Source organism: Odocoileus virginianus, chromosome 12 (assembly GCF_023699985.2).
Source record: "Odocoileus virginianus isolate 20LAN1187 ecotype Illinois chromosome 12, Ovbor_1.2, whole genome shotgun sequence".
Classification (NCBI taxonomy): domain Eukaryota; kingdom Metazoa; phylum Chordata; class Mammalia; order Artiodactyla; family Cervidae; genus Odocoileus; species Odocoileus virginianus.
In genome coordinates this window covers 182,859-209,623 of record NC_069685.1, presented here as the reverse complement: position 1 = coordinate 209,623, position 26,765 = coordinate 182,859, and the positions used below count along the sequence as shown (strand labels likewise).

Sequence of the window (26,765 nt, the reverse complement as noted above, 5' to 3'; positions counted from 1 at the left end):
GTAATGTCTCTGTTTTATAATATGCTGTCTAGGTTTGTCATTTCTTTTCTTCCAAGGAGCAAGCGTCTTTTAATTTCATGGCTACAGTCACCACCCCCAGTGATTCTGGAGCCCAAGAAAATAAAAGTCTGTACTGTTTCCATTGTTTCCCCATTTACTGTCACCACCAGACACATCCACAACTGGCCATCATTTCTACTTTGGCTCAGCCTCTTCATTCTTTCTGAAGCTAATTCTCTGCTCTTCCCCAGTAACATAATGAACACCTACCAACCTGGCAGGCTCATTACCCAGTTTCAAACCTTTCTGCCTTTTCATGCTGTTCATGGGGTTCTCAAGTCAAGAATACTGAAGTGGTTTGCCATTCCCTTCTCCAGTGGGCCAGGTTTCATCAGAAGTCTCCACCATGACCCGTCATCTTGGGTGGCCCTGCATGGCATGGCTCATAGTTTCAATGAGTTACACAAGGCTGTGATCCATATATTCAGTTTGGTTGTTGATGTTCGGTTGCTCAGTCATGTCTGACTCTTTGTGACCCCATGGACTGCAGCACACCAGGCTTCCCTGTCCTTAACCATCCCCTGAAGCTTGCTTAAGCTCAGTTTGGTTAGCTTTCTGTTATTGTGGTTTTTGTTCTGTCTGCCTTCTGATGGAGAAGAATAACAGGCTTGAGAAAGCTTCCCAATGGGAGAGACTGGCTGTGGGGCAAACTGGGTGTTGCTCTGATAGGTGGGGCCATGCTCAGTAAATCTTTAATCCAAATTTTCTGCTGAAGGGGAGGTGCTGTGTTCCTTCTCTGTAGTTTAGCGTGAGGCCAAATTATGATAGGGGTAATGGTGGTAATGGTGACCTCTTTCAAAAGGACTTATACCAGCATGTGTGGCTCCCAGGACTGTTGTATTCAGTATCCCTGACCCCATGGCAGGTCACTGTCATTCACATCTCTGCAGGAGACTCCTGGATACTCACAGGAAAGTCTGGCTCTGTCTTTTATAGGGTCACTGCTTCTTTCTCCTGGGTCCTGGTGCTCACAAGGATTTGTTTATGCCCTTCAAGAGTCTGCTTCCACAGTCCTATGGAAGTTCTGTAATAAAATCCCACTGGTCTTCAAGGTCAAATTTCCTGGGGTTCTCAATCCCTTTGCCGGATTTCCAGGTTGGGAAATCTATTGCAGGCCCTAGAACTTTTGCAATATTGCAAGAACTTCTTTGTATAATTGTTCTCTAGTTTGTGGGCGTTCTGTTCAGAGGCTCTATGGTGGGGCTAATGACCACCTTCTCCAAGAGGACTTATGCCACATGCCATGCCTCCCAGGTCTGCTGCAGCCAGAGCCCCTGTCCCATTGGCAGGCCACTGCTGACCCATGCCTCTGCAGGAGACACTCAAACACTTAAAGGAAGGTCTGGTTCTTTCTCTTATGGGGTCCCTGGGTCCTGGTGCACAATGTTTCGTCTGTGCCCTCTGAGTGTCTCTGGCAAGCATGAGGTTTGAATCTAAATGTGATTTCATCCCTTCTACCATCTTGCTGGGGGCTTCTCCTTTGCCCTTGGGCATGGGGTATCTTTTTTTTGGTGGGATCCAGTATTTTCCTGCTGATGGTTGTTCAGCAGCTAGTTGCCCTTTTGGAGTTCTCCCAGGAGAAGATGAGCACATGTCCTTCTACTCTACCTTCTTGAAAGCAATATACTGTACACATAGACATAATAACTAAATGTTGTATGTGAACCTTGATTGTGTTAAGTAGTTAGAATAGGAAAAAAACAGTCCAAAATGGTGGTGGCTAAAAGACAAAGGGGAAAAGCCCATGCAAAGGAACAAGGGAAAAATCCACAGACCGGAGTGAGAACCTCAGGTGAAACAGACACGCCCCAATCCTGGCTAGCCATGATTTGCATAGGGCAGGCTCGGAGCGGAGGAGACAAAATGTATAAAGAGAGGAAGTCAAGCTGGGTTGGGGTCTTGGCTCTCCTTTGGGGTCAGCCTGCCCTCACACCTTGAGGGTATATTTTGCTTGCAGAATAAAACTCTGAGCTGTAACCAAGCTGTACCACTGGTCCACTGTTTCAAATCTTTGCTGCAGTGAGACAGAACTGAGGAAATTACACACTCTCCCTACATATCTGGTGCTATGACCGGGATGTAACCTAGCTGAAGCAACCTTGGCTCAGCCCCAGTGAGGCAGAGACCAAGCACAGGAGAAGCCCAACTTGGCAAAAGTTCATGCTGTGGAAACTGCAGAAAAAGAAACCCAGTGCAGTGGAAGTGACAAGAAGCCCAGCATGCTGGAAACCAGGACAGCAAACACACACTTAGCAGAAAGCTCACACTGCTCAGTCTCAGATTCCAGAAGACTTCCAGTTAAGTTACGAAGGCCTCACCCCTATGGCTGGAAGGACATATGGCTAACAAAATCAATTCATTTACAATCTCTCATTTCTTGTTTCCTCGAACCCTCTGCAAACAGTGGGCACAACTGAGGGACTCTGGTAGGGGTTACTCCCCAGCGTGTCCTGAAGGCTCCACTATCTGCTGTGCCCTAGTAACTGTTGCCCAAGCAAGTGAGAGTTCTTCTCTCCTTAATCTCCTTTGTCCAAAGGATCAGGCCAATGAAAACTGTGGGCACAGGTCAGGCATTTAGCAGTTTTTCCAGCAGGTTATGAAGGGGATTCCTTGGCACATTCTCCCCACTGCTTTTTCCTGTCATCCTTCAGCTCCTCTCTCTATCTATAGCACTGTTTACAAAGTATTGGGCAGGTCATCATCTTTCCACTTCCAAAAGTTGTGCTTGAGACCGTTTACCTAAGGCTGGAACTCAAATCCATGTGACTGGGACTCTGTGTTGTGTTGTGCTTAGTCTCTCAGTCATGTCTGACCAGGACTCCAGTCTGGCCAAAACCCACGATGCCTGGTTTTAGGGCCTAATGAAGCTCAGATTCTTGATGTCTCATTGCAGAAAGAATTCAGTGAGAGACACAGGGATAGGTAAGGGGTAGATTTGTTCAGATTCAGAGAAACACACTCCACAGAGTGTGGGCCATCCAAGAAGGTGAGTGTGGTGGCTGTGAAATGTGGTGTGGTTAGTTTTTAAGGGCTGCGCAATTTCATTTGGTAATAAGTGGGAGGATCATTCCAACTATTGGGGAACTGCCCACTCTTTGTCTTTTGATAAATGCCTTGGAACTGTCCTGGCACCTCTAGGTGTGTCATTTAACTGGCAGACTGAGGATCAAGGCTTAGTTGAAGTCGACTTGTCTGCCATCTTGGACCCATTTGATTTAATTGGCTTATGTTATGTTCTTGGGTTATGTCATTCTCTCAAAAGTTGTGCCTTGCCCCCTTCCCTCCTGTCTCATGCTCTTTTTGTGAACCCTGTCTGGGACCACAATGTTGCCTCTACAATCTTCTGGCAGGACAATCAGAAAATAAGGAGTCCCAAAAGGGAGGGGTTATATGTATACCTATGGTTGATTCATGTTGAGGTTTGACAGAAAACAGCAAAATTCTATAAAGCAATTATCCTTCAATAAAAAAAATAATTGATTTAAAAAAAGAAAAGAAAATAGCTGGCACTTGTGTGGGAAAGATGGTATAATAGGCAATCCCTCTAGAGATTCAGGCCTTCGTCTTCCATGTTTCCTACAACATGCGTAAGAACAGCACCGCGCAGTGGATGCACTAGGGCGGGTGACAGGCACATAAGACCTGCTAGAAGTCCATGTTGCTGGCATCCCTGCAGGGGCACTCGGGCCACCAGGCCAGGCAGGCCATTTGGGCCCACACCCTTACCACCCTTCTCCTAAAGCTGTGAAAAATGTACCCCCCTGGATCAAATCTCCACTCCACTTTATTGAAAACCAGTCAGCTGCCTTTTGTCATTTTGTCCTTAGGCCACTTTGCCTCAACTCCTACAACCACAACCCTGCCCCTTCTGTAGGCAATACCACTCCACCCAGCCAGTAACCCACTCCTTTATCATTACTTCTGTTATTACCTAGAGTGGATCTATGACAATGAAATGTTTCTCTTATGAAGGACTAGGGGAGGAAATCAGGGACTTACATTTCCACAGAAGGGTTAAGAGAATTAGCCTTGCGGCTGTTTTGCCAGGTTCCCAGTCTCAGGGCACAGGCTTGGATTGCTTTACATCACAGTGGACAAACTGGCAATGAGTTAAGATTACAACCCCTTAATCCTACCCAGCACTAGTTATGCTGGAGACACCCAACTCCAGCCCACGGGGCCCAAGAGGTCGACCTGTCTAGACCTTCCTAGAGATCTGGTCCCCAGGAGGGTGTCATACTTCAGCCTGCTTGGGGATCCACCAGTCCAGGGGTCCCAGGAAGTTGACCCTTGGAAGCTGATATGACTTGACCTGCCTGGGGATTCAATCTCCAGGAGGTTGACGTGCCTCAACCTGCCTGGGGATCTGCACCCTGACCCAGGGATGCCCGGCTCCCAGGTTGCAACAGTACTGGGTAGGACAAGCTTCAGAAAGACTCACCCCTAAGGAAGTCCACCCATGGAAATAGTAGGAAGCATATTAGTTGTGGTGCTATGCCCAGTCTCAGTAACAATTCAGGAGCCCAACAAGAACCTGATTGTCTTTCTGGAAAGGCTAAAAGAGGCCCTCCAGAAGTTTACCAATCTGGACTGACACTCTTACAAGATACAGGTGATTTTAAAGGACAAATTCCTGTCCTAATATGCATCAGATATAAGGATAAAGTTTCAACAGCTATAGCAGCAGAACCCTGCTTCCACTTTAGACAAGATGGGCCACATGGACACCAATACCTTTTATAACAGAACATAAGAGGGAGGTCAAGGCCCAGGAAAGGGAGAGAAGGAGAGACTAGGCATGCCCAGATGTTGGCTGCCCTCCAGGGAGGCGCTATGGCAAACTCCGTGTTCTTGAAGGACAAGGCACGAGATGAATGCCTAATCTGTTGACAGATGGGACATTGGGCCAAAGAGTGTCAAAATCGTGGTAAACTCCCTAAAACAACTTTCTACAAATGCTGTCAATTGGGACACAGGGCAGTACAGTCTCAAGGTCAAGTGCCAAGCCTTCCCTCACTATGGTTCAACAGGACTGAAGTGGCCCACTCCAGCCAGCCCGCCTGTCATAGATAACCATCACAGGGCTGGAGCCGAGGGTACAACTGAATGTGGCAGGTAGACCCAAGAATTCTTTTGGTTGACACAGGGGCTACCCACTCTATCCTGATCTCCTACTCCAGAGCCTTCTCCTCCCAAACCTATACCATTTTGGGTGCTACAGGAAAAACAATTACAAAAAGATTCACCTGAGCACTTCTTTGTTACTGGAATGGGCAAATATTTTTCCCACCAGTTTCTGGTGGTCCTTGAGTGTCCTACTCCCTTAATGGGAAGAAATATACTCACTAAACTGGGAACCACACTTGTGATGGGAAGATTTTCAGCCCCTAGAGCCTTACGGCTTTTGGTTACTACTGAGGAACCCATTACTCCCTCTCCAACAGGGAGGGACCAAAAACTATGGGAGGCTCCAGGAGAAAAACAACAACCTGGACATTATTACATCAGTGGTTCAGAGATAGTCCTCATCTGTTTGGACAGGCTCTTAGCTATGATTTCCTAGATCTGGATCTGGGACCAAATGAGAAAATATTACAACATGTAGGTGACCTACTAATCTGTAGATGAGGGAAATGCCTAGTAAAGTGTGATTCAAATTCTAAACTTTTTGGCAGAGAGGGGATATAAAATCTCTTGTGCTGAGGCATAGATAGTTCAGACAATGGTCACTTACCTGGGAGTTCAGATTATGCATGGGTCCAGGAGGCTGTCCACCGACCGAGAACAAGGAACCCTGCAGTTGCCTTTCCTCACAAATCTAAAACAATAGTGAGCTAACTGGGTATTGTAGGATCTGGATACCCAACTATGGTCTACCGCCCAGCCCTTACATGAAAACTTAAAGGAACTGGATGATTCAATCCCATTGAAGAGGGGAACTCCTCAAAAGGAGGTAGAGGCTACTTTAGTGTACAAGCCTTAACTCAAGCACCCACCTTGAGGTTGCCAGACCCAGAAAAAGCATTCCAACTATGTGTCCACGAAAAGGAAGGAATAGGCTTGGGAGTGTTAAGTCAAAGGTTGAGACCTGAGCCCCAGCCAGTAGCTTACTTATCCAAGAGGCTCGACCCAACCACCTGAGGCTGGCCTCCCTGCCTTTGAAATCTTGCAGCTACTGCAGTCCTGATAGAAGATGCTTTAAAACTCTCTCTGGGGAGAAAACTAACTTTTTACCAGCCACCAAGTGAAACAACTCCTGAATGGGAGAGGCAATTTATGGATGTCCGATCAAAGGATCCTCATGTATGAAGTAGTGCTGGTGAAAATCCAGGCTTGACTATATCCCCTTGTGAGGCTGTTAACCCAGCTGCCCTCCTGCCTACCCCCAAGGGCTCTCTCCCCTTTCACTCCAGCCTAGAAACTTTGGACCATGGACAAAACCCTGAAAGGGATTGCCCAAAGATCCTCTGACCAATGCTGAGGAAATCTGATACATTGATAGAAGCAGCTTTGTCTTGGATAGAAAAAGAAGAGCCAGATATGCAGTAGTCTCCAATTTCGAGACCATAGAGGCTAACTGTTGCCACCAGGTACATCAGCCCAATTGGCTAAGCTCATAGCTCTGACTCGAGCTTTAAAGCTGGGAAAAGGAAAAAGAGTAGCCATCTACAGCAACTCTAAGTATGCCTTTCTGGCGCTACATGCACATGCTGGAAAGGAAGAGGCCACTTGACCACCAGAGGGTCCTCAATCAAGTATGATGCTGTAATCAGTCAATGGTGTTGTCCTCAATCAAGTGTCCTGCCGTAAAGGACACCAAAAAGGGAGCATGGAAGAGGCACGAGGGAACCAAGCAGCTGATCAGGCAGCTAAGAGAGCAGTGTTACAGAACCATGACCTAATAGGAGTTTCCACCCTAGTTCCACAGATTAATTTGCCAGAAACTCCTTTATATACTGAAGGTGAGACTCATAAAGCTAAGAGTAAGGGCTTTCAAGAAGATCATATGGGATGGTTCCAAAAGGAGGTACTTGGGCTATCTTGAATGAGATGTGTTGTTTCTGGCTAAACCCCTCCAGCCAAGTTGAAGAAAGTCTCACAGTCCTCAAGAAAAATATTCAGATCCTACAGGATCTCAAAGAATGAGCTGGAGAGTCCTCAGGGTGGCTATAATCTCTCCTTGGGGATCTTTCTCCTAGTGAGGGGGGATTTGGAGTTGACTAATGTCCCTACTAACCTCTATTAGCACCATATTGACACTGCTTATAATTGTTCCATGTAGTATCAATTATTTAACTCATTTTGTCTCTGCCCAGGTCAACAAGCTACAAAATGCAGTGCTAGTTCAACAAGGATATATAAAACTATACCAACCACAGAAAACATCTATCACTCACCCTTAGACGGATACCACTATAAGGACTCTGAGGCTTGAGACTAGCAAGAGGGGGAAGCCCAATGCCCCTTGCTGACCCAGCTTAGCAGGAAGTAGCCAGAGAGACCTTGGTGCCCCTAATCCCAAAGAATTGGGCCTCCCATTTCTTGAGGGGAGTATTTTAGGTAGTTAGAATAGGAAAAAGGAGTCTAAAGTGGTGGTGGCAAAACGACAAACAAAGGGAAAAGCCCACACAAAGGGAACAAAGGAAAAATACACAGACCAGAGTGAGAACCTCAGGCAAAACAAACACACCCCCTTCCTGGCTAGCCCTGATTTGCATAGCACAGGCTCAGAGGGTGAGGAGACAAAACATTTAAAAAGAGGGAGCTAAGACAGGCTGGGGTCTCTCCTTTGGGTTCGGCCTGCCCTCAGGCCTCGAGGGTGTACTATCCTTTGTCTGTGGAATAAAACTCTGAGCTGTAATGGAGCTGTAACACTGGCCCACCATTCAAATCTTTGCTGTGGTGAGACAGAACTGAGGAAATTACACACTCTCCCAACAATTGGATCCTAGATGGTTGGGTGAAGGGAAGCAACAAAACATGCATTTGCAGGACAATTTGGAAATTTTTGCCATGGATTTGCAAATATGGAATTACTATTGGTTTTCTTAAGCATAATCATATTATTGTAGTTAAGAAGGAAAGCGAAAGTTGCTCAGTTGTGTCCAACTCTTTGTGACCCCATGATCTGGAGTCTGCCAGGCTGCTCTCTCCATGGAATTCTCCAATCAAGAATAGTGTAGTGGGTTGCTAGTCCCTTCTCCTGGAGATCTTCCCAACCACGGATGGAACCCAGGTCTCTTGCAGGTGGATTCTTTACCATCTGAGCCGCCAGGGAAACCTGCAGTTAACATGAAAACATCCTTCCTTTTAGGCAATGAACTATCTAGAAACAGCTTCACTTTGAACTCAATCTACCTTCAAATAGTTCAATTTAAAAACATGGGACACACACACAAGCATGAGCCCTCACACAGAGCAACTAACTGTTGAGATAATGTTAACCACTGTTGAATCAATGTGAGGGGTATACGGATGTTCTCTGTACTAGTTAGTTTTTCAAAGTTTCCCAGGTTTGAAAACTTTTAAAATAAAATGTTGAGGGGAAATGCACATCTAGACAAAGCTCTTGAGATATAATTCATAGAGTCTCAGAAAATTTTAAAGATTTAAAGTTGCGTTGAGATTTGAAAGATCAAAAGTTCATCTTTTATTATGTTGTTGCGCAGTTGCTAAGTTCAACTGTCTGTGACCTCATGGACAGCAGAAAGCCAGGCTACCCTGTCCTTCACTACATCCCTGAATTTGTTCAAACTCATAGCTATCAAGTCGGTGATGCCATCCAACCATCTCATCCTCTGTTGCCCCCTTCTCCTCCTGCTCTCAATCTTTTCCAGCATCAATCTTTTCTAGTGAGTCGGCTCTTCACACCAGGTGACCAAACTGTTGGAGCTTCAGCTTCAGCATCAGTCTTTACAGTGAATAGTCAGGTTGATTTCCTTTAGTATTGACTGGCTTGATCTGCTTGCTCTTCCATCTTTGCTGATACTTAAATAATATTATTTCAATAATGATATAAACAAGATTACACCATACACAATGTACAAATAAGCATTAAAAAAGTATGAAAGTGTATTACTACAATATCAGAATATAATGGGGGCTAATACTGACAAGAATTTTAACTTTCTTTACATTTTAACCAGGCTTCCCTGGTGGCTCAGAGGTTAAAGTGTCTCCCTCCAATGCGGGAGACGCGGGTTGGATACCTGGGTTGGGAAGATCCCCTGGAGAAGGAAATGGCAACCCACTCCAGTATTCTTGTCTGGAGAATCCCACGGTCGGGGGAGACTGGTAGGCTACAGTCCACGGGGTCGCAAAGAGTCGGACACGACTGAGCGACTTCACTTTCACGTTTTAACAAAAGATAGTGTATTCTCAGAAAAATGCCAGAAAATTTCTTCTTCAATTTCACTTGAAATAAAAAGTCCAAAAACCCCTCTTATTGCCTCCTTTCCCACTGGTGAAATCTTTAACTGTGTCCTCGAAACCACTTTTTATTCTGTTTGTGTTCCTCTGCTGGTGGAGTTTTGTGCTATCAATGAAAACCTGGGATTCTACCGCTGGTCCTATGCACAGACCTACGCTGCAAACAGTAACTAAGGAAGGCCGATAAAAGCTAATGCTTTACAAAGAAGCAGCTGACGGCCAAAAATAGTTCAATTCTTGGACTTAGAACGCATCCATTAGCACCCAAATCTCCAGCCAACCTAGGACACCAGCTCAGGTTTCGCAGTCCGTAGGCACCGCAGCGTTCCCAGAGGCAGCGGCCTCCCAGGGATGGACTTTAGGCAGGATCACGCCCCTTTCTCCTCGGCCATTCGGGATTGAGGTATCGGGTCAGCCCCCTTGGAATCTACCAATAGTTCGCGAGAGGCGGGACTAGTCCCTTTGCCCCTCTGCCAATCGAGGGCGAGGGGCGGGTCTGGGACGGCCGCCGGAAGCCGGGCCCTGGAGCGAGGAGGAGGGGCCCGCCTCTCCGCTTCGGCCAATTGAAAGCAAAGGGCGGGCCCCAGGGCGTGTTCCGGAAGGCGGTGTGGGCGCAGGTGCGGAGACTGGGCGGCTCGGCTGCGGCCTCCGGCGGCCGGCAGTATGGAGGACGTGAGTGCTCAGTTGCAGGTGGCGAGCGGCCGGCCCGCCTCCCCCTCTTCTGATGCTGGGCGCCCTGGGTCAGAGACGGGGTTGGGAGCAGCCTTGGCGGAGGGGATCCTTCTGCGCGCGGCTGCCGGGCTGCGGTGTGCGGGAGGAGCACAGGGGCGCCGGCGGGGTCCGCGCCTTGCTGGCCCTGGGCTTATTTTCTCGGCAGAGGAGGCAGGAGGGGCGCCCAGCCCGTGCGGTCGCGTGTCGGGTTCAGGAACTGGGGAGGCCCGCGGTGTGCGCTTGGCCTCGGGCGCGGGGAGGCTCGGGCGCAGGAGCGAGTCCACCTCCTCTTGGCCTCCGGCCTTGGCGCTGAGGGCAGATCTGTCGCTATCATCACCCGGAAACACACACTGGAGGAAAACAATGTGATGTTTTGAATGGAGGACTGGTAGGAGTGAAGGGATTTTTAAATCTCCTTACTTAAGATGGATCCAAACCAGATTATTAAGAAGCCACTGCACTAGTTACTGTGTACAGAGTGCGGCGTAACTGTAAAAGTCTTTGCTTAAGTGTATTAAAACATTTTTAGGAAAATCATGTATTTGTGCACAGAATTAACTAGATTACACATTGACACAAAATTCTTGCTCTTGAGAAAATGCAAAGTTGATAGTTATATTAAAGCACTGATTTGAGTTAATAAATTAATAGGAATATTACTGTGCTCCTGCCACTGAATGAGATGCATCAGGCAAGACACTTGAAATACAGTTCCAGCCCTACAATACCTTAGATTCTTGTGCAGATAGTGACCATAGTTCAATTATCTTGACCAAATAAAGACCAAACAATTTCTAATGATAGGACTAAAAACCACGGTTTTTCCACTATGAGAAGGTGGAAAGCTAACTCTAACACTTGCAAGTAGATTTGAGACTCATATATTTTTTTAGAAATGGATTGTTTTTGAATTTTTAAAGGGTAAGATTCATGAATTGAAAATGTGTGGAGAAAATGAGTATCTAAATGGAAAATTAGACTCATAAAAATGTGTGCAGTAAATGCTTCTTGCTTGGTGCTAAGCTGCCTCTCGGTTCTTGGATCTGTAACTTTTAGCTTTAGGATTAGTACAGTCCTAGAAATTTGTTTCACCAACAATTGAAGAGTAATGTTTCACCAATAGCTACATAGCTAGGTCACTTTAGGTATGAACAATTGCCTACCTTTGGTATTTGTGGATATGATTTCTCCCACTCAAGAGAAAGCTAAAAACTATGTGCCAAGTCTTAGGCCCAGACACCTAAATGAATTAAGAGAGGCAAAGACTTTTAGTTTGGGTTCTTTGTTTGCAAACCAATTTTGGCTACTTTAAGGAAGAAAGGGATTTATTTGAAAGGATATAGGGTAGATGAACACCTAATCCTCTGAAAGGATTCAAACAAGTGCTGCTTAAGAGATGCAGTGACAGGAGTCCTGCAGGGACTCTGGCAGAGGTAGGGGCACTGGGTGGGCTTCAGCAGACTGAGTTGAGGAGGTGGAGCTGAATCTGGGGATACTGAAGCAGCTTGGGTTCACCAGACAGAGAACCTAGAAAGCAGAGTGCTGTACAGAGGGAGAGCTTCAAAGAATGCAGAATCCCTATTCAGCTAAGTCCTCTTCTGTATGCCTCTGAGGTAATGTTCTGACAACTGAGGGAAAAAAAAAAAAAAAAAAAAAAACGACCCAGAAGGACTAGAAGGAGCAGTACTCTCACGCAGGGTCAGGATTAGTGCTTGTTCTTCCAGCTAGACTGGAAACCTCATAATCACAGGGTACTGAGTATTCAGAAAGGTCTTGCTTCACTTGTAGGAAATATTTAGCACTAGACCAAACATGGTATGGTCCCACCTAAGAAGCACCTTAAAAGAGTAAAGAGATCAAATTGTTTCCAGTGACTTAACTGAATCCAGAAAAAAGCTCAAGAATATTTACAGGAATACAAAAGTATCCAGCACTCAAAGAGTTAAATTTTTTTGCAGTGTCTGGCATCCAATCTAAAATTACCAGGCATTCCTAATTATGTGATATAATGAAGATGTTAAGTAATGTTATCATAGTAATCATTTTGCAGTATGTAAGTGTATCAAATCAACTCATGATATGCAAACTTACACAATGTGACATGTTAATTATATCTCAATAAAGTGGAAAAAATGACCAACCATGCAAAGAGGCAGGGAAATATGACATAACAAATCAATTAAAACTCATTAAAAAATGACATGAAATAGCAAACAAGGACATTTAAAAAAACTACCATAACTTTTCTATATGTTCCAAAGGTTAAAAAGACATGAGAGATATAAAATAGACCCATTCAAACTTGTAGAAATAAGAAATACAGTGTCAAAATGAAAAAAAGGCAGAGGGAACAGCATTGAGGCATCAGGGAAGGCAGCATGTTTGCAAGACAGCCGTTTGACAGGTGGGGAGGGATGAAGAGGCACAGAGCTTGGAAAAATGGCCCCTGGAGGTGTTCATGGGCGTTAGCTAAGGGAATAGCCAGGGAGGTGGGACAGCTGCTGAGAAAGCTGGAAGAATAAAAGTCATGGAGAAAACAGAAATCATCAGAATTGCTCCTTGAGTTATGGCAAACTAATCAGGAAGCTATCTAGGCATTGAATTAAAAAAAAAAATGTAGCATTGTTGAATGCCTGCTAGTGGAAATCGAGAAGCCCATCCCATATCTGGTGATGTCCCAGACTTCTGTGTTATCTTTATAATCTCGGTGCCCAGAGCCCACCCTTACACCATTTGTCCCCCTCTCTACCCCATCCAAAGTAAATATATACATATAATATAATATATAAATGTTATATATATTTAATATACACACTAAATATATATTAATATCAATTAACAACAGTCAATTATTAATAATAGCTATAATTAAATTATATTAAATATATAATATATGTATTTATATATTATAAATATATTTACTTTAAAAAAAATTTTTTTTCCATTTATTTTTATTAGTTGGAGGCTAATTACTTTACATCATTACAGTAGTTTTTGTCATACATTGAAATGAATTAGCCATGGATTTACATGTATTGCCCATCCCGGTCCCCCCTCCCACCTCCTTCTCCACCCGATCCCTCTGGGTCTTCCCAGTGCATCAGGCCCGAGCACTTGTCTCATGCATCCAACCTGGGCTGGTGATCTGTTTCACCCTAGATAATATACATGTTTCAATGCTGTTCTCTTGAAACATCCCACCCTCGCCTTCTCCCAGAGTCCACAAGTCTGTTCTATACATCTGAGTCTCTTTTTCTGTTTTGCATATAGGGTTATCGTTACCATCTTTCTAAATTCCATATATATGTGTTAGTATACTGTAATGGTCTTTATCTTTCTGGCTTACTTCGCTCTGTATAATGGACTCCAGTTTCATCCATCTCATTAGAACTGATTCAAATGAATTCTTTTTAATGGCTGAGTAATATTCCATGGTGTATATGTACCACAGCTTCCTCATCCATTCGTCTGCTGATGGGCATCTAGGTTGCTTCCATGCTCTGGCTATTATAAACAGTGGTGCGATGAACATTGGGGTGCACGTGTCTCTTTCAGATCTGGTTTCCTTGGTGTGTATGCCCAGAAGTGGGATTGCTGGGTCATATGGCAGTTCTATTTCCAGCTTTTTAAGAAATCTCCACACTGTTTTCCATAGTGGCTGTACTAATTTGCATTCCCACCAACAGTGTAAGAGGGTTCCTTTTTCTCCACACCCTCTCTAGCATTTGTTGCTTGTAGACTTTTGGATAGCAGCCATCCTGACTGGCGTATAATGGTACCTCATTGTGGTTTTGATTTGCATTTCTCTGATAATGAGTGATATTGAGCATCTTTTCATGTGTTTGTTAGCCATCTGTATGTCTTCCTTGGAGAAATGTCTGTTGAGTTCTTTGGCCCATGTTTTGATTGGGTCATTTATTTTTCTGGAGTTGAGCTGGAGGAGTTGCTTGTATATTTTTGAGATTAATCCTTTGTCTGTTGCTTCGTTCGCTATTATTTTCTCCCAATCTGAGGGCTGTCTTTTCACCTTGCTTATAGTTTCCTTTGTTGTGCAAAAGCTTTTAAGTTTCATTAGGTCCCATTTGTTTATTTTTGCTTTTATTTCTAAAATTCTGGAAGTAAATATATAAGCTAAGTCACTAAGCCATGTCTAGCTCTTCACAAGCCCATGGGCTGTAGCCTGCCAGGCTCCTCTGTCCTTGGGATTTCCCAGGCAAGAATACTGGAGTAGGTTGCCATTTCCTTTACCAGGGGATCTTCCTGACCCAGGGATCAAACCCACATCTCCTGCTTGGCAGGTGAATTCTTTACCACTGAGCCACCTGGGAAGCCTCATACACACACACACACACACACACACACACACACACACACACACACCACACCTATGTATGTATCTATGCACACGTGTGTGTGTGTGTGGTGCTGGTGCTAAGTTATTTCAGTCGTATTGGACTCTTTGAGACGCTATGGACTATAGCCCACCAGGCTCCTCTGTGCATAGGATTCTCCAGGCAAGTGGGTTGCCGTGCCCTCCTGCAGGAGGTCTTCCAGACCCAGGGATCCAACCCGTGTCTCTTCTGTGTCCTGCATGGCAGGAGTGGTTTCTTTACCACTCGAGCCACATGGCAAGCCCTATATATTTATATATATACATACATATATGTGTGAACAGCTGATGCTAACAGCCGATTCATTGGAAAAGTCCCTGATGCTAGGGAAGATTGAGGGGAGAAGGAGAAGAGGGTGTCAGAGGATGAGATGGCTGGAAGGCATCACTGATTTAATGGATATGAACTTGGGCAAACTTTGGGAGATAGTGAGGGACAGAGAGGCCTGGCACATTGTGGTCCACGGGGTTGCCAAGAGTTGGATACGACTGGGTGACTGAAAAACAACAACAGTATATATATATATATACATGTATATATATGTGTGTGTGTATGTATATATATATCATTATATATATGTGTGTGTATATATATATATATATATATATATATATGTATAATGTTAAATCCGGAGATCAAATCAAGATGGTGGAGTAGAAGGACATGTGCTCATCTCCTCCTGTAACAGCACCAAGATCACAACTTGTTGCACAGCCATTAACAGGAGGATGCTAGAACCCACCAAAATAGATACCCTGTGTCCAAAGACAAAGGAGAGGCTGCAATGAGACAATAGAAGGGGATACAATGATGATAAAATCAAATCCCATACCTTCTGGGTGGGTGACCCACAAACTGGAGAAGAATAATACCTAAGAAGTTCTCCCTTTGTTGTGAGGGTTCTGAACTCTATGTCAGTCTTCCCAATATGGGGATCTGGGAAAGGGACTAGGAATCCACTAGGAATCTGACTTTGCAGGCCAGCAGGATTTGATTACAGGGTTTCCGCAGGACTGGAAGAAATAGATACTCCACTCTTAGAGGGCACAAGCAAACTCTTGCATGCACCAGGACTCAGGGGAAAAGAGCAGTGACCCTATAGGAGACAGAACTAGACCTACCTGCTAGTGTTGGAGGGTCTCCCGTGGAGGTGTGTGTTGTCAGTGGCTCACTGTGGGGATAGGGACACTGGCAGCAGCAGTCCTGGGAGGTGCTCCTTGGCAAGTGAGCCCTCTCGGAAGAGGCATTAGACCTACCATAGAGCCTGTAGACTCCAGGGCTGGGTTGCTGTTGCTGCTGCTGCTAAGTCACTTCAGTCATGTTTGACTCTGTGTGACCCCATAGACGGCAGCCCACCAGGCTCCTGCATCCCTGAGATTCTCCAGGCAAGGACACTGGAGTGGGTTGCCATTTCCTTCTCTAGTTCATGAAAGTGAAAAGTGAAAGGGAAGTCGCTCAGTCATGTCCGACTCTTAGCGACCCTATGGACTGCAGCCTACCAGGCTCCTCCATCCATGGGATTTTCCAGGCAAGAGTACTGGAGTTGGGTGGCATTGCCTTCTCCGAGGGCTGGGTTGCCTCAGGCCAAAATACTATCCCCACCTGTCCCATCAGCCAATAATTGGATTAAAGTTTTACCCAGCCCACAAGAATAAGACCCAGTTTTTCCCACCACCAGTCCCTCCCATCAGCCTCATTCACCTGAGGGCAGAAGGAAGAAACAGGAAGAATTATAATCTCGAAGCCTCCAGAATGAAAACCACAATCATAAAAGTTAACTGAAATGAAAAGGCAAAGGATTATCTCCCAAATGAAAGAACAAGATAAAACCCCAGAAAAATAACTAAATGAAGTGGAGCTAGGCAGCCTTCCAGGAAAAGAATTCAAAATAATGGTAGTGTAGATGATTCAGAATCTTGGGGAAAAAATGAAGCAGATGTAAGAAATGTTCATGAAAGACCTAGAAGAACTAAAGAACAAACAAAAGAGAGATGAACAATACACTAGAAGGAATCAGTAGAAGAATAACTGAGGCAGAGGAACAGATAAGTGACCTGGAAGACAGAATGTGGAGATCACTGTTATAAAACAGAATATAGAAAAAAAGAAAAAAGGAAAAAACTGAAGTCAGCCTAAGAGTCCTCTGGGATGACATTAAGTGCACTAACATTCACATTATAGGGGTCTCAGAAGGAGAAGAGAGAGAGAAAGGATCCAAGAAAATATTTGAAGAGATGGTTTTAGTTGAAAACTTACTTAAAATGGGAAAAGAAATAGTCAACCAATCTAGGAAGTGCAGAGTCCCAGGCAGGATAAACCTGAGGAGGAATACACCAAGACACAAAGTAATCAAACTGACAGAAATTAAAAACAAAGATAAAATATTAAAAAGCAATGGGAAAAATGGCAACATACAAGGGAATTCCCATAAGATTATTAACTGATTTCTCAACAGAAACTCAACAGAAATTCCCTTCAACAGAAGAGAATGGCATGATATATTTAAAATGATGAAAGGGAGGAACCTACAACCAAGAATACTTTACCCAGTAAGACTCTTGCTCAGATTTGATGGAGAAATCAAAAGTTTTCCAGACAAGCAAAAGTTAAGAGAGTTCAGCATCTTTGTGTATGGTGTTAGAAAGTATTCTAGTTTCATTCTTTTACAGGTGGTTGACCAGTTTTCCCAGCACCACTTGTTAAAGAGGTTATCTTTTTTCCATTGTATATCCTTGCCTCCTTTGTCGAAGATAAGGTGACCATAGGTTTGTGGACTTATCTCTGGGCTTTCTATTCTGTTCCATTGATCTATATTTCTGTCTTTGTGCCAGTACCATACTGTCTTGATGACTGTGCCTTTGTAGTAGAGTCTGAAGTCAGGCAGATTGATTCCTCCAGTTCCATTCTTCTTTCTCAGGATTACTTTGGCTATTCGAGGTTTTTTGTATTTCCATACAAATTGTGAAATTATTTGTTCTAGTTCTGTGAAAAATACTGTTGGTAGTTTGATAGGGATTGCATTGAATCTATAGATTACTTTGGGTAGTATAGCCATTTTGACAATATTGATTCTTCCAATCCATGAACATGGTATATTTCTCCATCTGCTTGTGTCCTCTTTGATTTCTTTCATCAGTGTTTTATAGTTTTCTATGTATAGGTCTTTTGTTTCTTTAGGTAGATATACTCCTAAGTATTTTATTCTTTTTGTTGCAATGGTGAATGGTATTGTTTCCTTAATTTCTCTTTCTGTTTTCTCATTGTTAGTGTATAGGAATGCAAGAGATTTCTGTGTGTTAATTTTATATCCTGCAACTTGACTGTATTCGTTGATTAGCTCTAGTAATTTTCTGGTAGAGTCTTTAGGGTTTTCTATGTAGAGGATCATGTCATCTGCAAACAGCGAGAGTTTCACTTCTTCTTTTCCTATCTGGATTCCTTTTACTTCTTTTTCTGCCCTGATTGCTGTGGCCAAAACTTCCAAAACTATGTTGAATAGTAGTGGTGAGAGTGGGCACCCTTGTCTTGTTCCTGATTTCAGGGGAAATGCTTTCAATTTTTCACCATTGAGGGTGATGCTTGCTGTGGGTTTGTCATATATAGCTTTTATTATGTTGAGGTATGTTCCTTCTATTCCTGCTTTCTGGAGAGTTTTAATCATAAATGGATGTTGAATTTTGTCAAAGGCTTTTTCTGCATCTATTGAGATAATCATATGGTTTTTATCTTTCAATTTGTTGATGTGGTGTATTACATTGATTGATTTGCAGATATTAAAGAATCCTTGCATTCCTGGGATTAAAGAATCTAACACCATACACAAAAATAAACTCAAAATGGATTAAAGATCTAAATGTAAGACCAGAAACTATCAAACTCCTAGAGGAGAACATAGGCAAAACACTCTCCGACATAAATCACAGCAGGATCCTCTATGACCCACATCCCAGAATTTTAGAAATAAAAGCAAAAATAAACAAATGGGACCTAATGAAACTTAAAAGCTTTTGCACAACAAAGGAAACTATAAGCAAGGTGAAAAGACAGCCCTCAGATTGGGAGAAAATAATAGCAAATGAAGCAACAGACAAAGGATTAATCTCAAAAATATACAAGCAACTCCTCCAGCTCAACTCCAGAAAAATAAATGACCCAGTCAAAAAATGGGCCAAAGAACTCAACAGACATTTCTCCAAGGAAGACATACAGATGGCTAACAAACACATGAAAAGATGCTCAACATCACTCATTATCAGAGAAATGCAAATCAAAACCACAATGAGGTACCATTATACGCCAGTCAGGATGGCTGCTATCCAAAAGTCTACAAGCAATAAATGCTGGAGAGGGTGTGGTGAAAAGGGAACCCTCTTACACTGTTGGTGGGAATGCAAATTAGTACAGCCACTATGGAAAACAGTGTGGAGATTTCTTAAAAAGCTGGAAATAGAACTGCCATATGACCCAGCAATCCCACTTCTGGGCATACACACCAAGGAAACCAGATCTGAAAGAGCCACATGCACCCCAATGTTCATCGCAGCACTGTTTATAATAGCCAGGACATGGAAGCAACCCAGATGCCCATCAGCAGACGAATGGATGAGGAAGCTGTGGTACATATACACCATGGAATATTACTCAGCCATTAAAAAGAATTCATTTGAATCAGTTCTAATGAGATGGATGAAACTGGAGCCCATTATACAGACCGAAGTAAGCCAGAAAGATAAAGACCAATACAGTATACTAACACATATATATGGACTTTAGAAAGATGGTAACGATAACCCTATATGCAAAACAGAAAAAGAGACTCAGATGTATGGAACAGACTTGTGGACTCTGGGAGAAGGCGAGGGTGGGATGTTTCAGGAGAACAGCATTGAAACATGTATATTATCTAGGGTGAAACAGATCACCAGCCCAGGTTGGGTACATGAGATAAGTGCTCGGGCCTGGTGCACTGGGAAGACCCAGAGGGATCGGGTGGAGAGGGAGGTGGGAGGGGGGACTGGGATGGGGAATACATGTAAATCCATGGCTAATTCATATCAATGTATAACAAAAACTACTGTAATGATGTAAAGTAATTAGCCTCCAACTAATAAAAATTAAAAAAAATTAAAAAAAAAAATAAATATCTATAAAAAAAAAAAAAAAAAAAAAGAGAGTTCAGCATCACCAAACCAGCTTTATAACAAATGCTAAAGGAACTTCTCTTGGCAGGAAACACAAGAGAAGGAAAAGACCTACAAAGAATTAACACCAAACAATGAAGAAAATGGTAATAGGATCATACATATTGATAATTACCTTAAATATAAATGGGTTAAATGCACACCAAAAGACATAAACTGGCTGAGTAGATGAAAACATATGTATATATGCACTTCCTTTTACCACGTCACTCTACTTAACTCTCCAAATTGTATGCAGTTATTTTATACTGTTAGGTTAATCATGTTTCCATTATGACTTGCAATTATAAATATCTTTTTTTGTGTATGGCTATTAAATGTGAAAACTCATAAGCATCTTTTACTGTTGTGAAAAAAATTATCTACTCTCTTCACAACACTCAAATATATATACATTGCAGGTAACTGTAGTCACTGGGCCACAAATTATGTTTCCCCAGGACTTATTTACCATCAGATTTTTACATTTTGACCACCTTCACCCATTTCCCTACTCTCCCATCCCCCTCCTGTGGCAACCACCAATCTATTTTCTGTATCTATCTTCAGTTTTTATAGATTCCACATAAAAGTGAGACCATACAGCAATTGTCTTTCTCTATTTGATTTATATCACTTGATATAATTCCTTCAAGATCCATCCATGTTGTTGCAAATGACAGGACTTCATTCTTTTTTATGACTAAATAATAATTTGTTATATAAAAATATATTAGATTGTTTCTATGTCTTAGCTATTATGAACAATTCTGTGATGAACATGGGAGTACAGATATTTCTTTGAGATAAGATTTTGTATCCTTTTGAAATATACCCAGAAGTAGATTTGCTGGGCCATATAATAGTTCTATTTTTGATTTTTTAAGGCCCCTCCATACTGTTTTCCACAGTGGCTGTACCAATTTACTTTCCCACCATCAATGCTCAAGGGTTCTCTTTTCTCCAGATCTTCTCTAGCACATATTATCTCGTCATTTTGATAAAAGCCATACTGACAAGTGTGAGTTAATAGCTCATTGTTTTGATTTGTGTCTCCCTGATGATTAGGGATTTTAAACATGTTTTTGTGTATCTGTTGGCCACCTGTATGTCCTCTTTGAAAAAATATCTATTTGGTTCCTTTGCCCATGTTTTAATTGAATTGTTTTTTGTTTTGTTTTTTTTTGCTATTGAGTTGTGTGAGGCAGCATTATTATTAATAGACATCATCTTATAATGGTCAAACAAAATGTGATATATCCATATAATGAAATACCATATTCATCAATAAAAATGAACTAATTAAAAAAATGAAGCAATTACTGATACATGCCACAACACAGATGAACTCAGAAACATTCAGTATTAAGAAGCAGGACTCAGCACATTTTTTATGATTTCATTTACATGAGATGTCAAAAAAAAAAAAGAAAACAATCTATAAAGACAGATTAGCAGTTAACCTAGGTCTAGGGGCAGAAATGGGAAGTGATTATAAATGGGCATGATTAACACATTGCAAGTGTTCTAAAATTGTAGTAGTTGCAGAACTATAAATATACAGACATTTATTGTATACTTAAGCTAGTATATTTTACATTATATACATTATATCTCAATAAAGGTGTTGAGTAAAGTATTTTAAAAATCAGTAAGTTTTCAGGGCTTGAAGAAAATTATTTGCTTTAATCCCATTATGTATTACCTTATTTGGAGATAAAGAATCAATATTTCCTTTACTTGTTTTAATAATTGTTATTTTTACCAATTTATTTACAGTAGTTATTAAGAGGTTTATGGTATTTTTTCAAATTTGGCTTTAGGTAGGAAGTGTGTTTTCTTGTCTGTAATTTTTGTAATGAATTTTAAAGCTTTGTAGTTAGTAGTTTTTCTTGAAAACATAATCCAGAAAGTGGTGTTTATTGCTTGCTTCCTTTTTTTGTACCCCAGGGTTCCTTGGATCTCATCCAGAGTATTGAAGATGACCCCCTTCTGGACACCCAGCATCTTCCACATCACTCTTTACATGCTCATTTTTGGCCCAGATTCCACCCTCTTCCTACAGTCATCATAGCAAATCTTCTCTTGTTGATACATGTAAGTTGGCTGGGGGAAAGTGATCCATTTGGAGGTGATGTTTTTCTAGAGGTGATGTTTCTAAAAAAAATTTATAACCTCCTCAGAGGGCAGAGGGCAGTTTGGCTGTATCTATCAGCATTTAAAGTGTGCATACTTTTTTACTCATACTTCTACTGCAAAGAATTTATTGTAGACACATTTGCAAACACATAAGGATATTGTTTGTGATAGCAATGTTGTCTGCAGTATGAAGGAACTGCAAGCTACCACTGCCCAGATGTTTTGTATGTCCTTTCCGTATGAAGGAATGCTTATGTAGTATTAAAAGAGAAACTTAGAAATTTGGGGTAGATGCATATGTATTTAAACTACTTACTCTTCATGATTCACTGTTGAATGGAAAAAAATGAGGTTTACAATGGTGTGAACAGAATGTTCCTATTTGCATGTTTTAAAAGGGAGTTGAGAGAGCTTTTGGGCATGTGGGTGATATTGTGACTTACAAGAAATTTATTTGGTCATTCAGGTGATCAGAGTAGAGTTCTCATGTGTATTTGGTCATCATCCATTGATTTCTGGCTCTCAGCTCCCAAAAACACTGGGAATTTCCTGAGTAATAAGAGCAATGGGAGTAACCTTTGTTACAATTTTTGGTCTTTTGTCTTCAGGTCCTAAAATCACTTCAGTGTCATAAAGGTGAACTGGGTGTCTTGATATTCATAGCAAGCATATTTCCACCATTTCTGTTTATGTTGATGAGTTGACTTTGAAAAGCACCTAAAGGATGGAGGCAACAGCCAGGGAAACTAAGCAGGGACAGAGGTTGGAACATACAGTCCCACCTTCTGACTTCTGGGCGTGGGAAAGGGGCTGGAGGTTGAATCATTCACTGATGGCCAGTGATTTAGTCAATCAGGCGTATGTAGTGAAGCCTCCATAAAAGCTCAAAAAGAAGGGGTTCAGACAGCTTCTACGTTAGTGAGCCAGAACACTCGTGATGTGCCATACTGCCAGACCCCAGACTCGACCAGGACAGGAGCTCCTTTGTGACCTCACCCAGTGTGTCTCTTCATTGGGCTGTTGATGTGCATCCTTTAATATCCTTTGTAATAAATTGGTAATCTGGAGAGTAAGTAGGTTTCTTGTGTTCTGTGAGCCCCTCTAGCAAACTAACTGAGCCCAAGAGGGAGTTGGTGGGGATCTTAGATTTGTAGCCAGTGGGTAAGAAACACTGTTACAAGCTGGACTTGCAATTAGCATCTGAAATGGAGGTAGTCTTGTGGGACTGAGCCTATAATCCGAGGGAATTTGATACCTCGGTGGATAGTGGGAGTGATTTTAGGTAGGTAATGGATATACCAGGTGGATGGTGTCAGAATTGAGTTGAACTGCAGTACATGCAGCTGGTGTTAAAGCTGGTGTTAAAGGCTTGCTTACCTCCTGCTCACCCACCCCCTTGGAATTGGTACTGGAAACATTAACATTTATTCTGTATTCTTTAATAGAGTATTTCCAGAAGCAGACATGACCCTTTTAATACTAGTTGCACTGAGAACCTTAATGGAAGGGACACCTGATATGTTTTAATGTTTACCTTTTGTACTATTTGAAAATTATTTTTACCATATCATATATTACTTTTTCAGTTATAAAAACAAACAAACAAAAAGATATAGATAAATCTGTATATCCATGGCTGATTCATGTCAATGTATGACAAAATTGTACTACAATATTGTAAAGTAATTAACCTCCAACTAATAAAAAATAAAAATAAAAAAAGAAATAGCTCAGCTGGAATTCCCAAAAAAAAAAAAAAGATATAGATAAATCTATATGTTGACAGACATTTATCAATTTATTTACACCTAGGAACTAATGTTAAACAGAGAAATCAGTGTAATGTTTTCCCATGTTTTATATGATAAAATTATAAATGTCTGGGGATTTTTAAAACATGTTAACCATGAGATAAATAAATCCTGGAGATCTAACGCATAACATAGTGATTATAGTCAACACTATAATATAAATTTCAAAGTTGCTCAGAAACTAAATAATTGCTCTTACTACAAAAAAGAAATGGTAATTATATAATATGGTAGAGGTGTTGGCTAAAGCTATGGTGGCCATCATTTTGCAACATATGAATGTTTAAAATCAACACATTGCACACCTTGAACTTACACAATGTTATGTTAGTTATATTCCTCAATAAAAAGAAATAAGTAAAGTTCAACATCATAAAAATAAGACACGTGTGTGAATGGTGTTAGAGGCTTACTGGGGGCTCTGTTCCAAGTCTCTTCTTCTTTTTGATGACTGCAGTCTCAAGCACTAGGGGCTGCAGTTGCTTTTTGCTGAAATGTGAAAAATCAAAAGAGGGCAAAATCTTGCCACTTCTTGGGTGTTCATGAGGAGAGTGGTTGTGGTTGAGGACTGGCCCAGCTGCCGCTCCAGTGAGGTGCGCCGTGAGATAACTGACTGCACTGAGGACAGAGGGGCACCTGTGTTCCTCATATACATCTAGTAAGTGGCCTGGTTCTGCCATGGCTTCCTAATCTCCAGACAGCAGCTGAAGCACTTCTTTCCTGGTGCCTTTTTGTGTAATTTGTATTACATAATTTTTATGTATGTGATACATACATACACATGCACACAACACTTAAAAAAAATTGCCTGCCTTTGCTATAATGGCACTGATTGCCCTAATTTTAGGACTAAGATAATCTTGTGTTAAAGAACAAGAAAAATTAATGCCTTTATATGCTACTTTGTATAAAGGGGTTCAGTTAGGTTCAATGTACAGTACATTACAGTAGAGTGAGTAGGTTGACTTTCCCACTTTCGCTTTATGAGGATATGTATCTGGAGCTGCTAGTAGCAAATACTGCTCTTGACAAATCACATACATTTAAAATAGATTTATTACATGATAAGATTTCCTGCTTGGTGATAGGTGCCTGCTTGGTGATGGATGCTAATGACAGCATTTAAAATTTTCTTTAATTTGATTTTTTAAAATATTACAGAATAATACTTCCTTATTGTAACAAGTAAAACATAGTATACAAAGATATAATCTTCCCATTTCTCTGCTTCATCCCTTCTCCCTGAGTTAATAAATGTATCTCAGAGTTTGTTGTATTTCTTACAGTATCTTTTGTTAAGTTCATAGAAATATATACAAAAAGATTACCACATTATAAAAAGAGGTCTCCCATTTCCAAGAAAAAAAAAAAGAATGGGTACTATGGTATTTATTTCTAAACAACATTTCTTAAACTTGAACATACATCAGACACCCTGACAGGCTTATTACACCACGGGCTGCTGGCTGCTCCCCCCGAGGTGTTGATTTGGGGCCTGAGAATTTGCATTTCTAACTAGTCTGGAGACCACACTTTCAACTAGTACTTTACACCTTAGTGTTTTTAAATCTTAACATGTCATAGATATCCACCCAAACTAATACATAGAACTTCAGTTAATTCTTTTATAGCTGAATAGCATTCTATTATGTGAGTGAGTATACCTTAATTTATTCAAATGTTCTGCTATGGATACACACATATACTTGGGCAGTTTACATATTTTTCTTTTCAAATACAGAGAAAACTGCAGTAAAATATCTTTTACTTCTGCTTTTACTTCTGAGTGACAGGGTCCTTAAGATAGGATTTCTCAGTTAAGATATTTCCAAATTATTTTCAACAGCACATCCCAGACCAGTCAGCATTTTGTAAGACTGTCTGTTTGCCCATATTTTGATACCAATCTTTAAAATTTTGTGAATCTAATTGGACAATTATTTTAATTCTCTTAAAACTGAAATTAGAAATAAACTTTAATGCATGATGGTTATTAGTTACTTTTGAGGTGCTGAATTAATTGTTTTTAGTCTTTTTAATAAAAGAAGTGGACAGGAGACTGCATTTAACATTGAAGTACTCATCTCTAGCAGATGGAATTTAGGGTGGTTTTTTTCTTATTTCCAATTTTGTCTGTTCCCCAAATTTTCTGCAAATTTTTCTCCAGGTTATCTGTTTAAAAAGTTTGTAAAAATAGCAAAAATGTATTTTTTAATTCATAAAAAATAGGGTAGTGAAAGTCATAGGTTTAAGAGTATGTGCTGGGCATGGACATTATTGTCTCTTAAATCCGAATACTGAAGGTTAATCCTGCTGTTTCCTTCCCACCAGCTTGTGTTTGTTATTTTAGCGCTTTTAACAGGTGTGCTTTGTTCTTACCCCAATCCAATGGAGGACACGTGCCCGGGAAACTACACCAACCCGTTGAAAGTTCAGACAGTCATAATCCTTGGAAAAGTTATTTTGTGGATTCTGTATTTCCTTCTTGAACAATACGTCCAGTATCACCATTGCAAAGTAAGAAACCGAGGCTATAACAAGATCTACCGGTCAACAAGACATCTGAAAAGACTTCCGCTGATGATACACTCAACTGGTAAGTTCAGTTGTCTCCCTCAGCTCTTTGGCAGCTTGCTTGAGTGGCATAAATGAGAGCAGAATAAAGTGTTTGATTTTATAATCAAATATATGTTGTTATTTCTGTGAGAGTGATGTGACCGCTAAAATTCATGTCACCTTAATGTCTTGAAATTTTTCTTGTATTTCCCTTTGAAATCTGTGTTATATAGGGGAGGAAAAATATTTTCTCTTCCCTTCTAGGTTTTTAGCTGAAATTCCACCAAAAAAAGACAGGTTAACTGGAGAAAAACAAACAGAAGTTTAATAACACTATACCTCCTGTATACGAGGGACATGCTTCCCTGGTGTCTCAGTGGTAAAGAACTTGTTTCCCAATGCAGGAGATGCGAGTTCAATCCTTGGGTTGGGAAGATCCCCTGGAGAAGGAAATGACAACCCATTCCAGTATGATTGCCTGGGAAATC

At 41.5% G+C, this 26,765-nt stretch overlaps 1 protein-coding gene across 3 annotated transcripts in view; it reads left to right on the top strand.

The window, feature by feature from the left end:
* The first annotated feature begins 10,056 nt into the window (after positions 1-10,056).
* The window catches only part of TMEM192 (transmembrane protein 192), a 31,323-nt gene continuing 14,614 nt past the window's right edge, over positions 10,057-26,765 (top strand). The window contains exons 1-3 of one of the 3 annotated variants that reach the window (XM_020900090.2): positions 10,057-10,161; positions 21,722-21,868; positions 26,053-26,317. In XM_020900090.2, coding sequence (XP_020755749.1) covers positions 10,153-10,161; positions 21,722-21,868; positions 26,053-26,317 — 421 coding nt within the window. In that variant the 5' untranslated portion in view covers positions 10,057-10,152. Of the gene's footprint in view, positions 10,180-19,774; positions 19,879-21,721; positions 21,869-26,052; positions 26,318-26,765 lie in introns of those variants that run through there. The other 2 variants (XM_070474688.1, XM_020900089.2) reach the window with 2 other exon arrangements.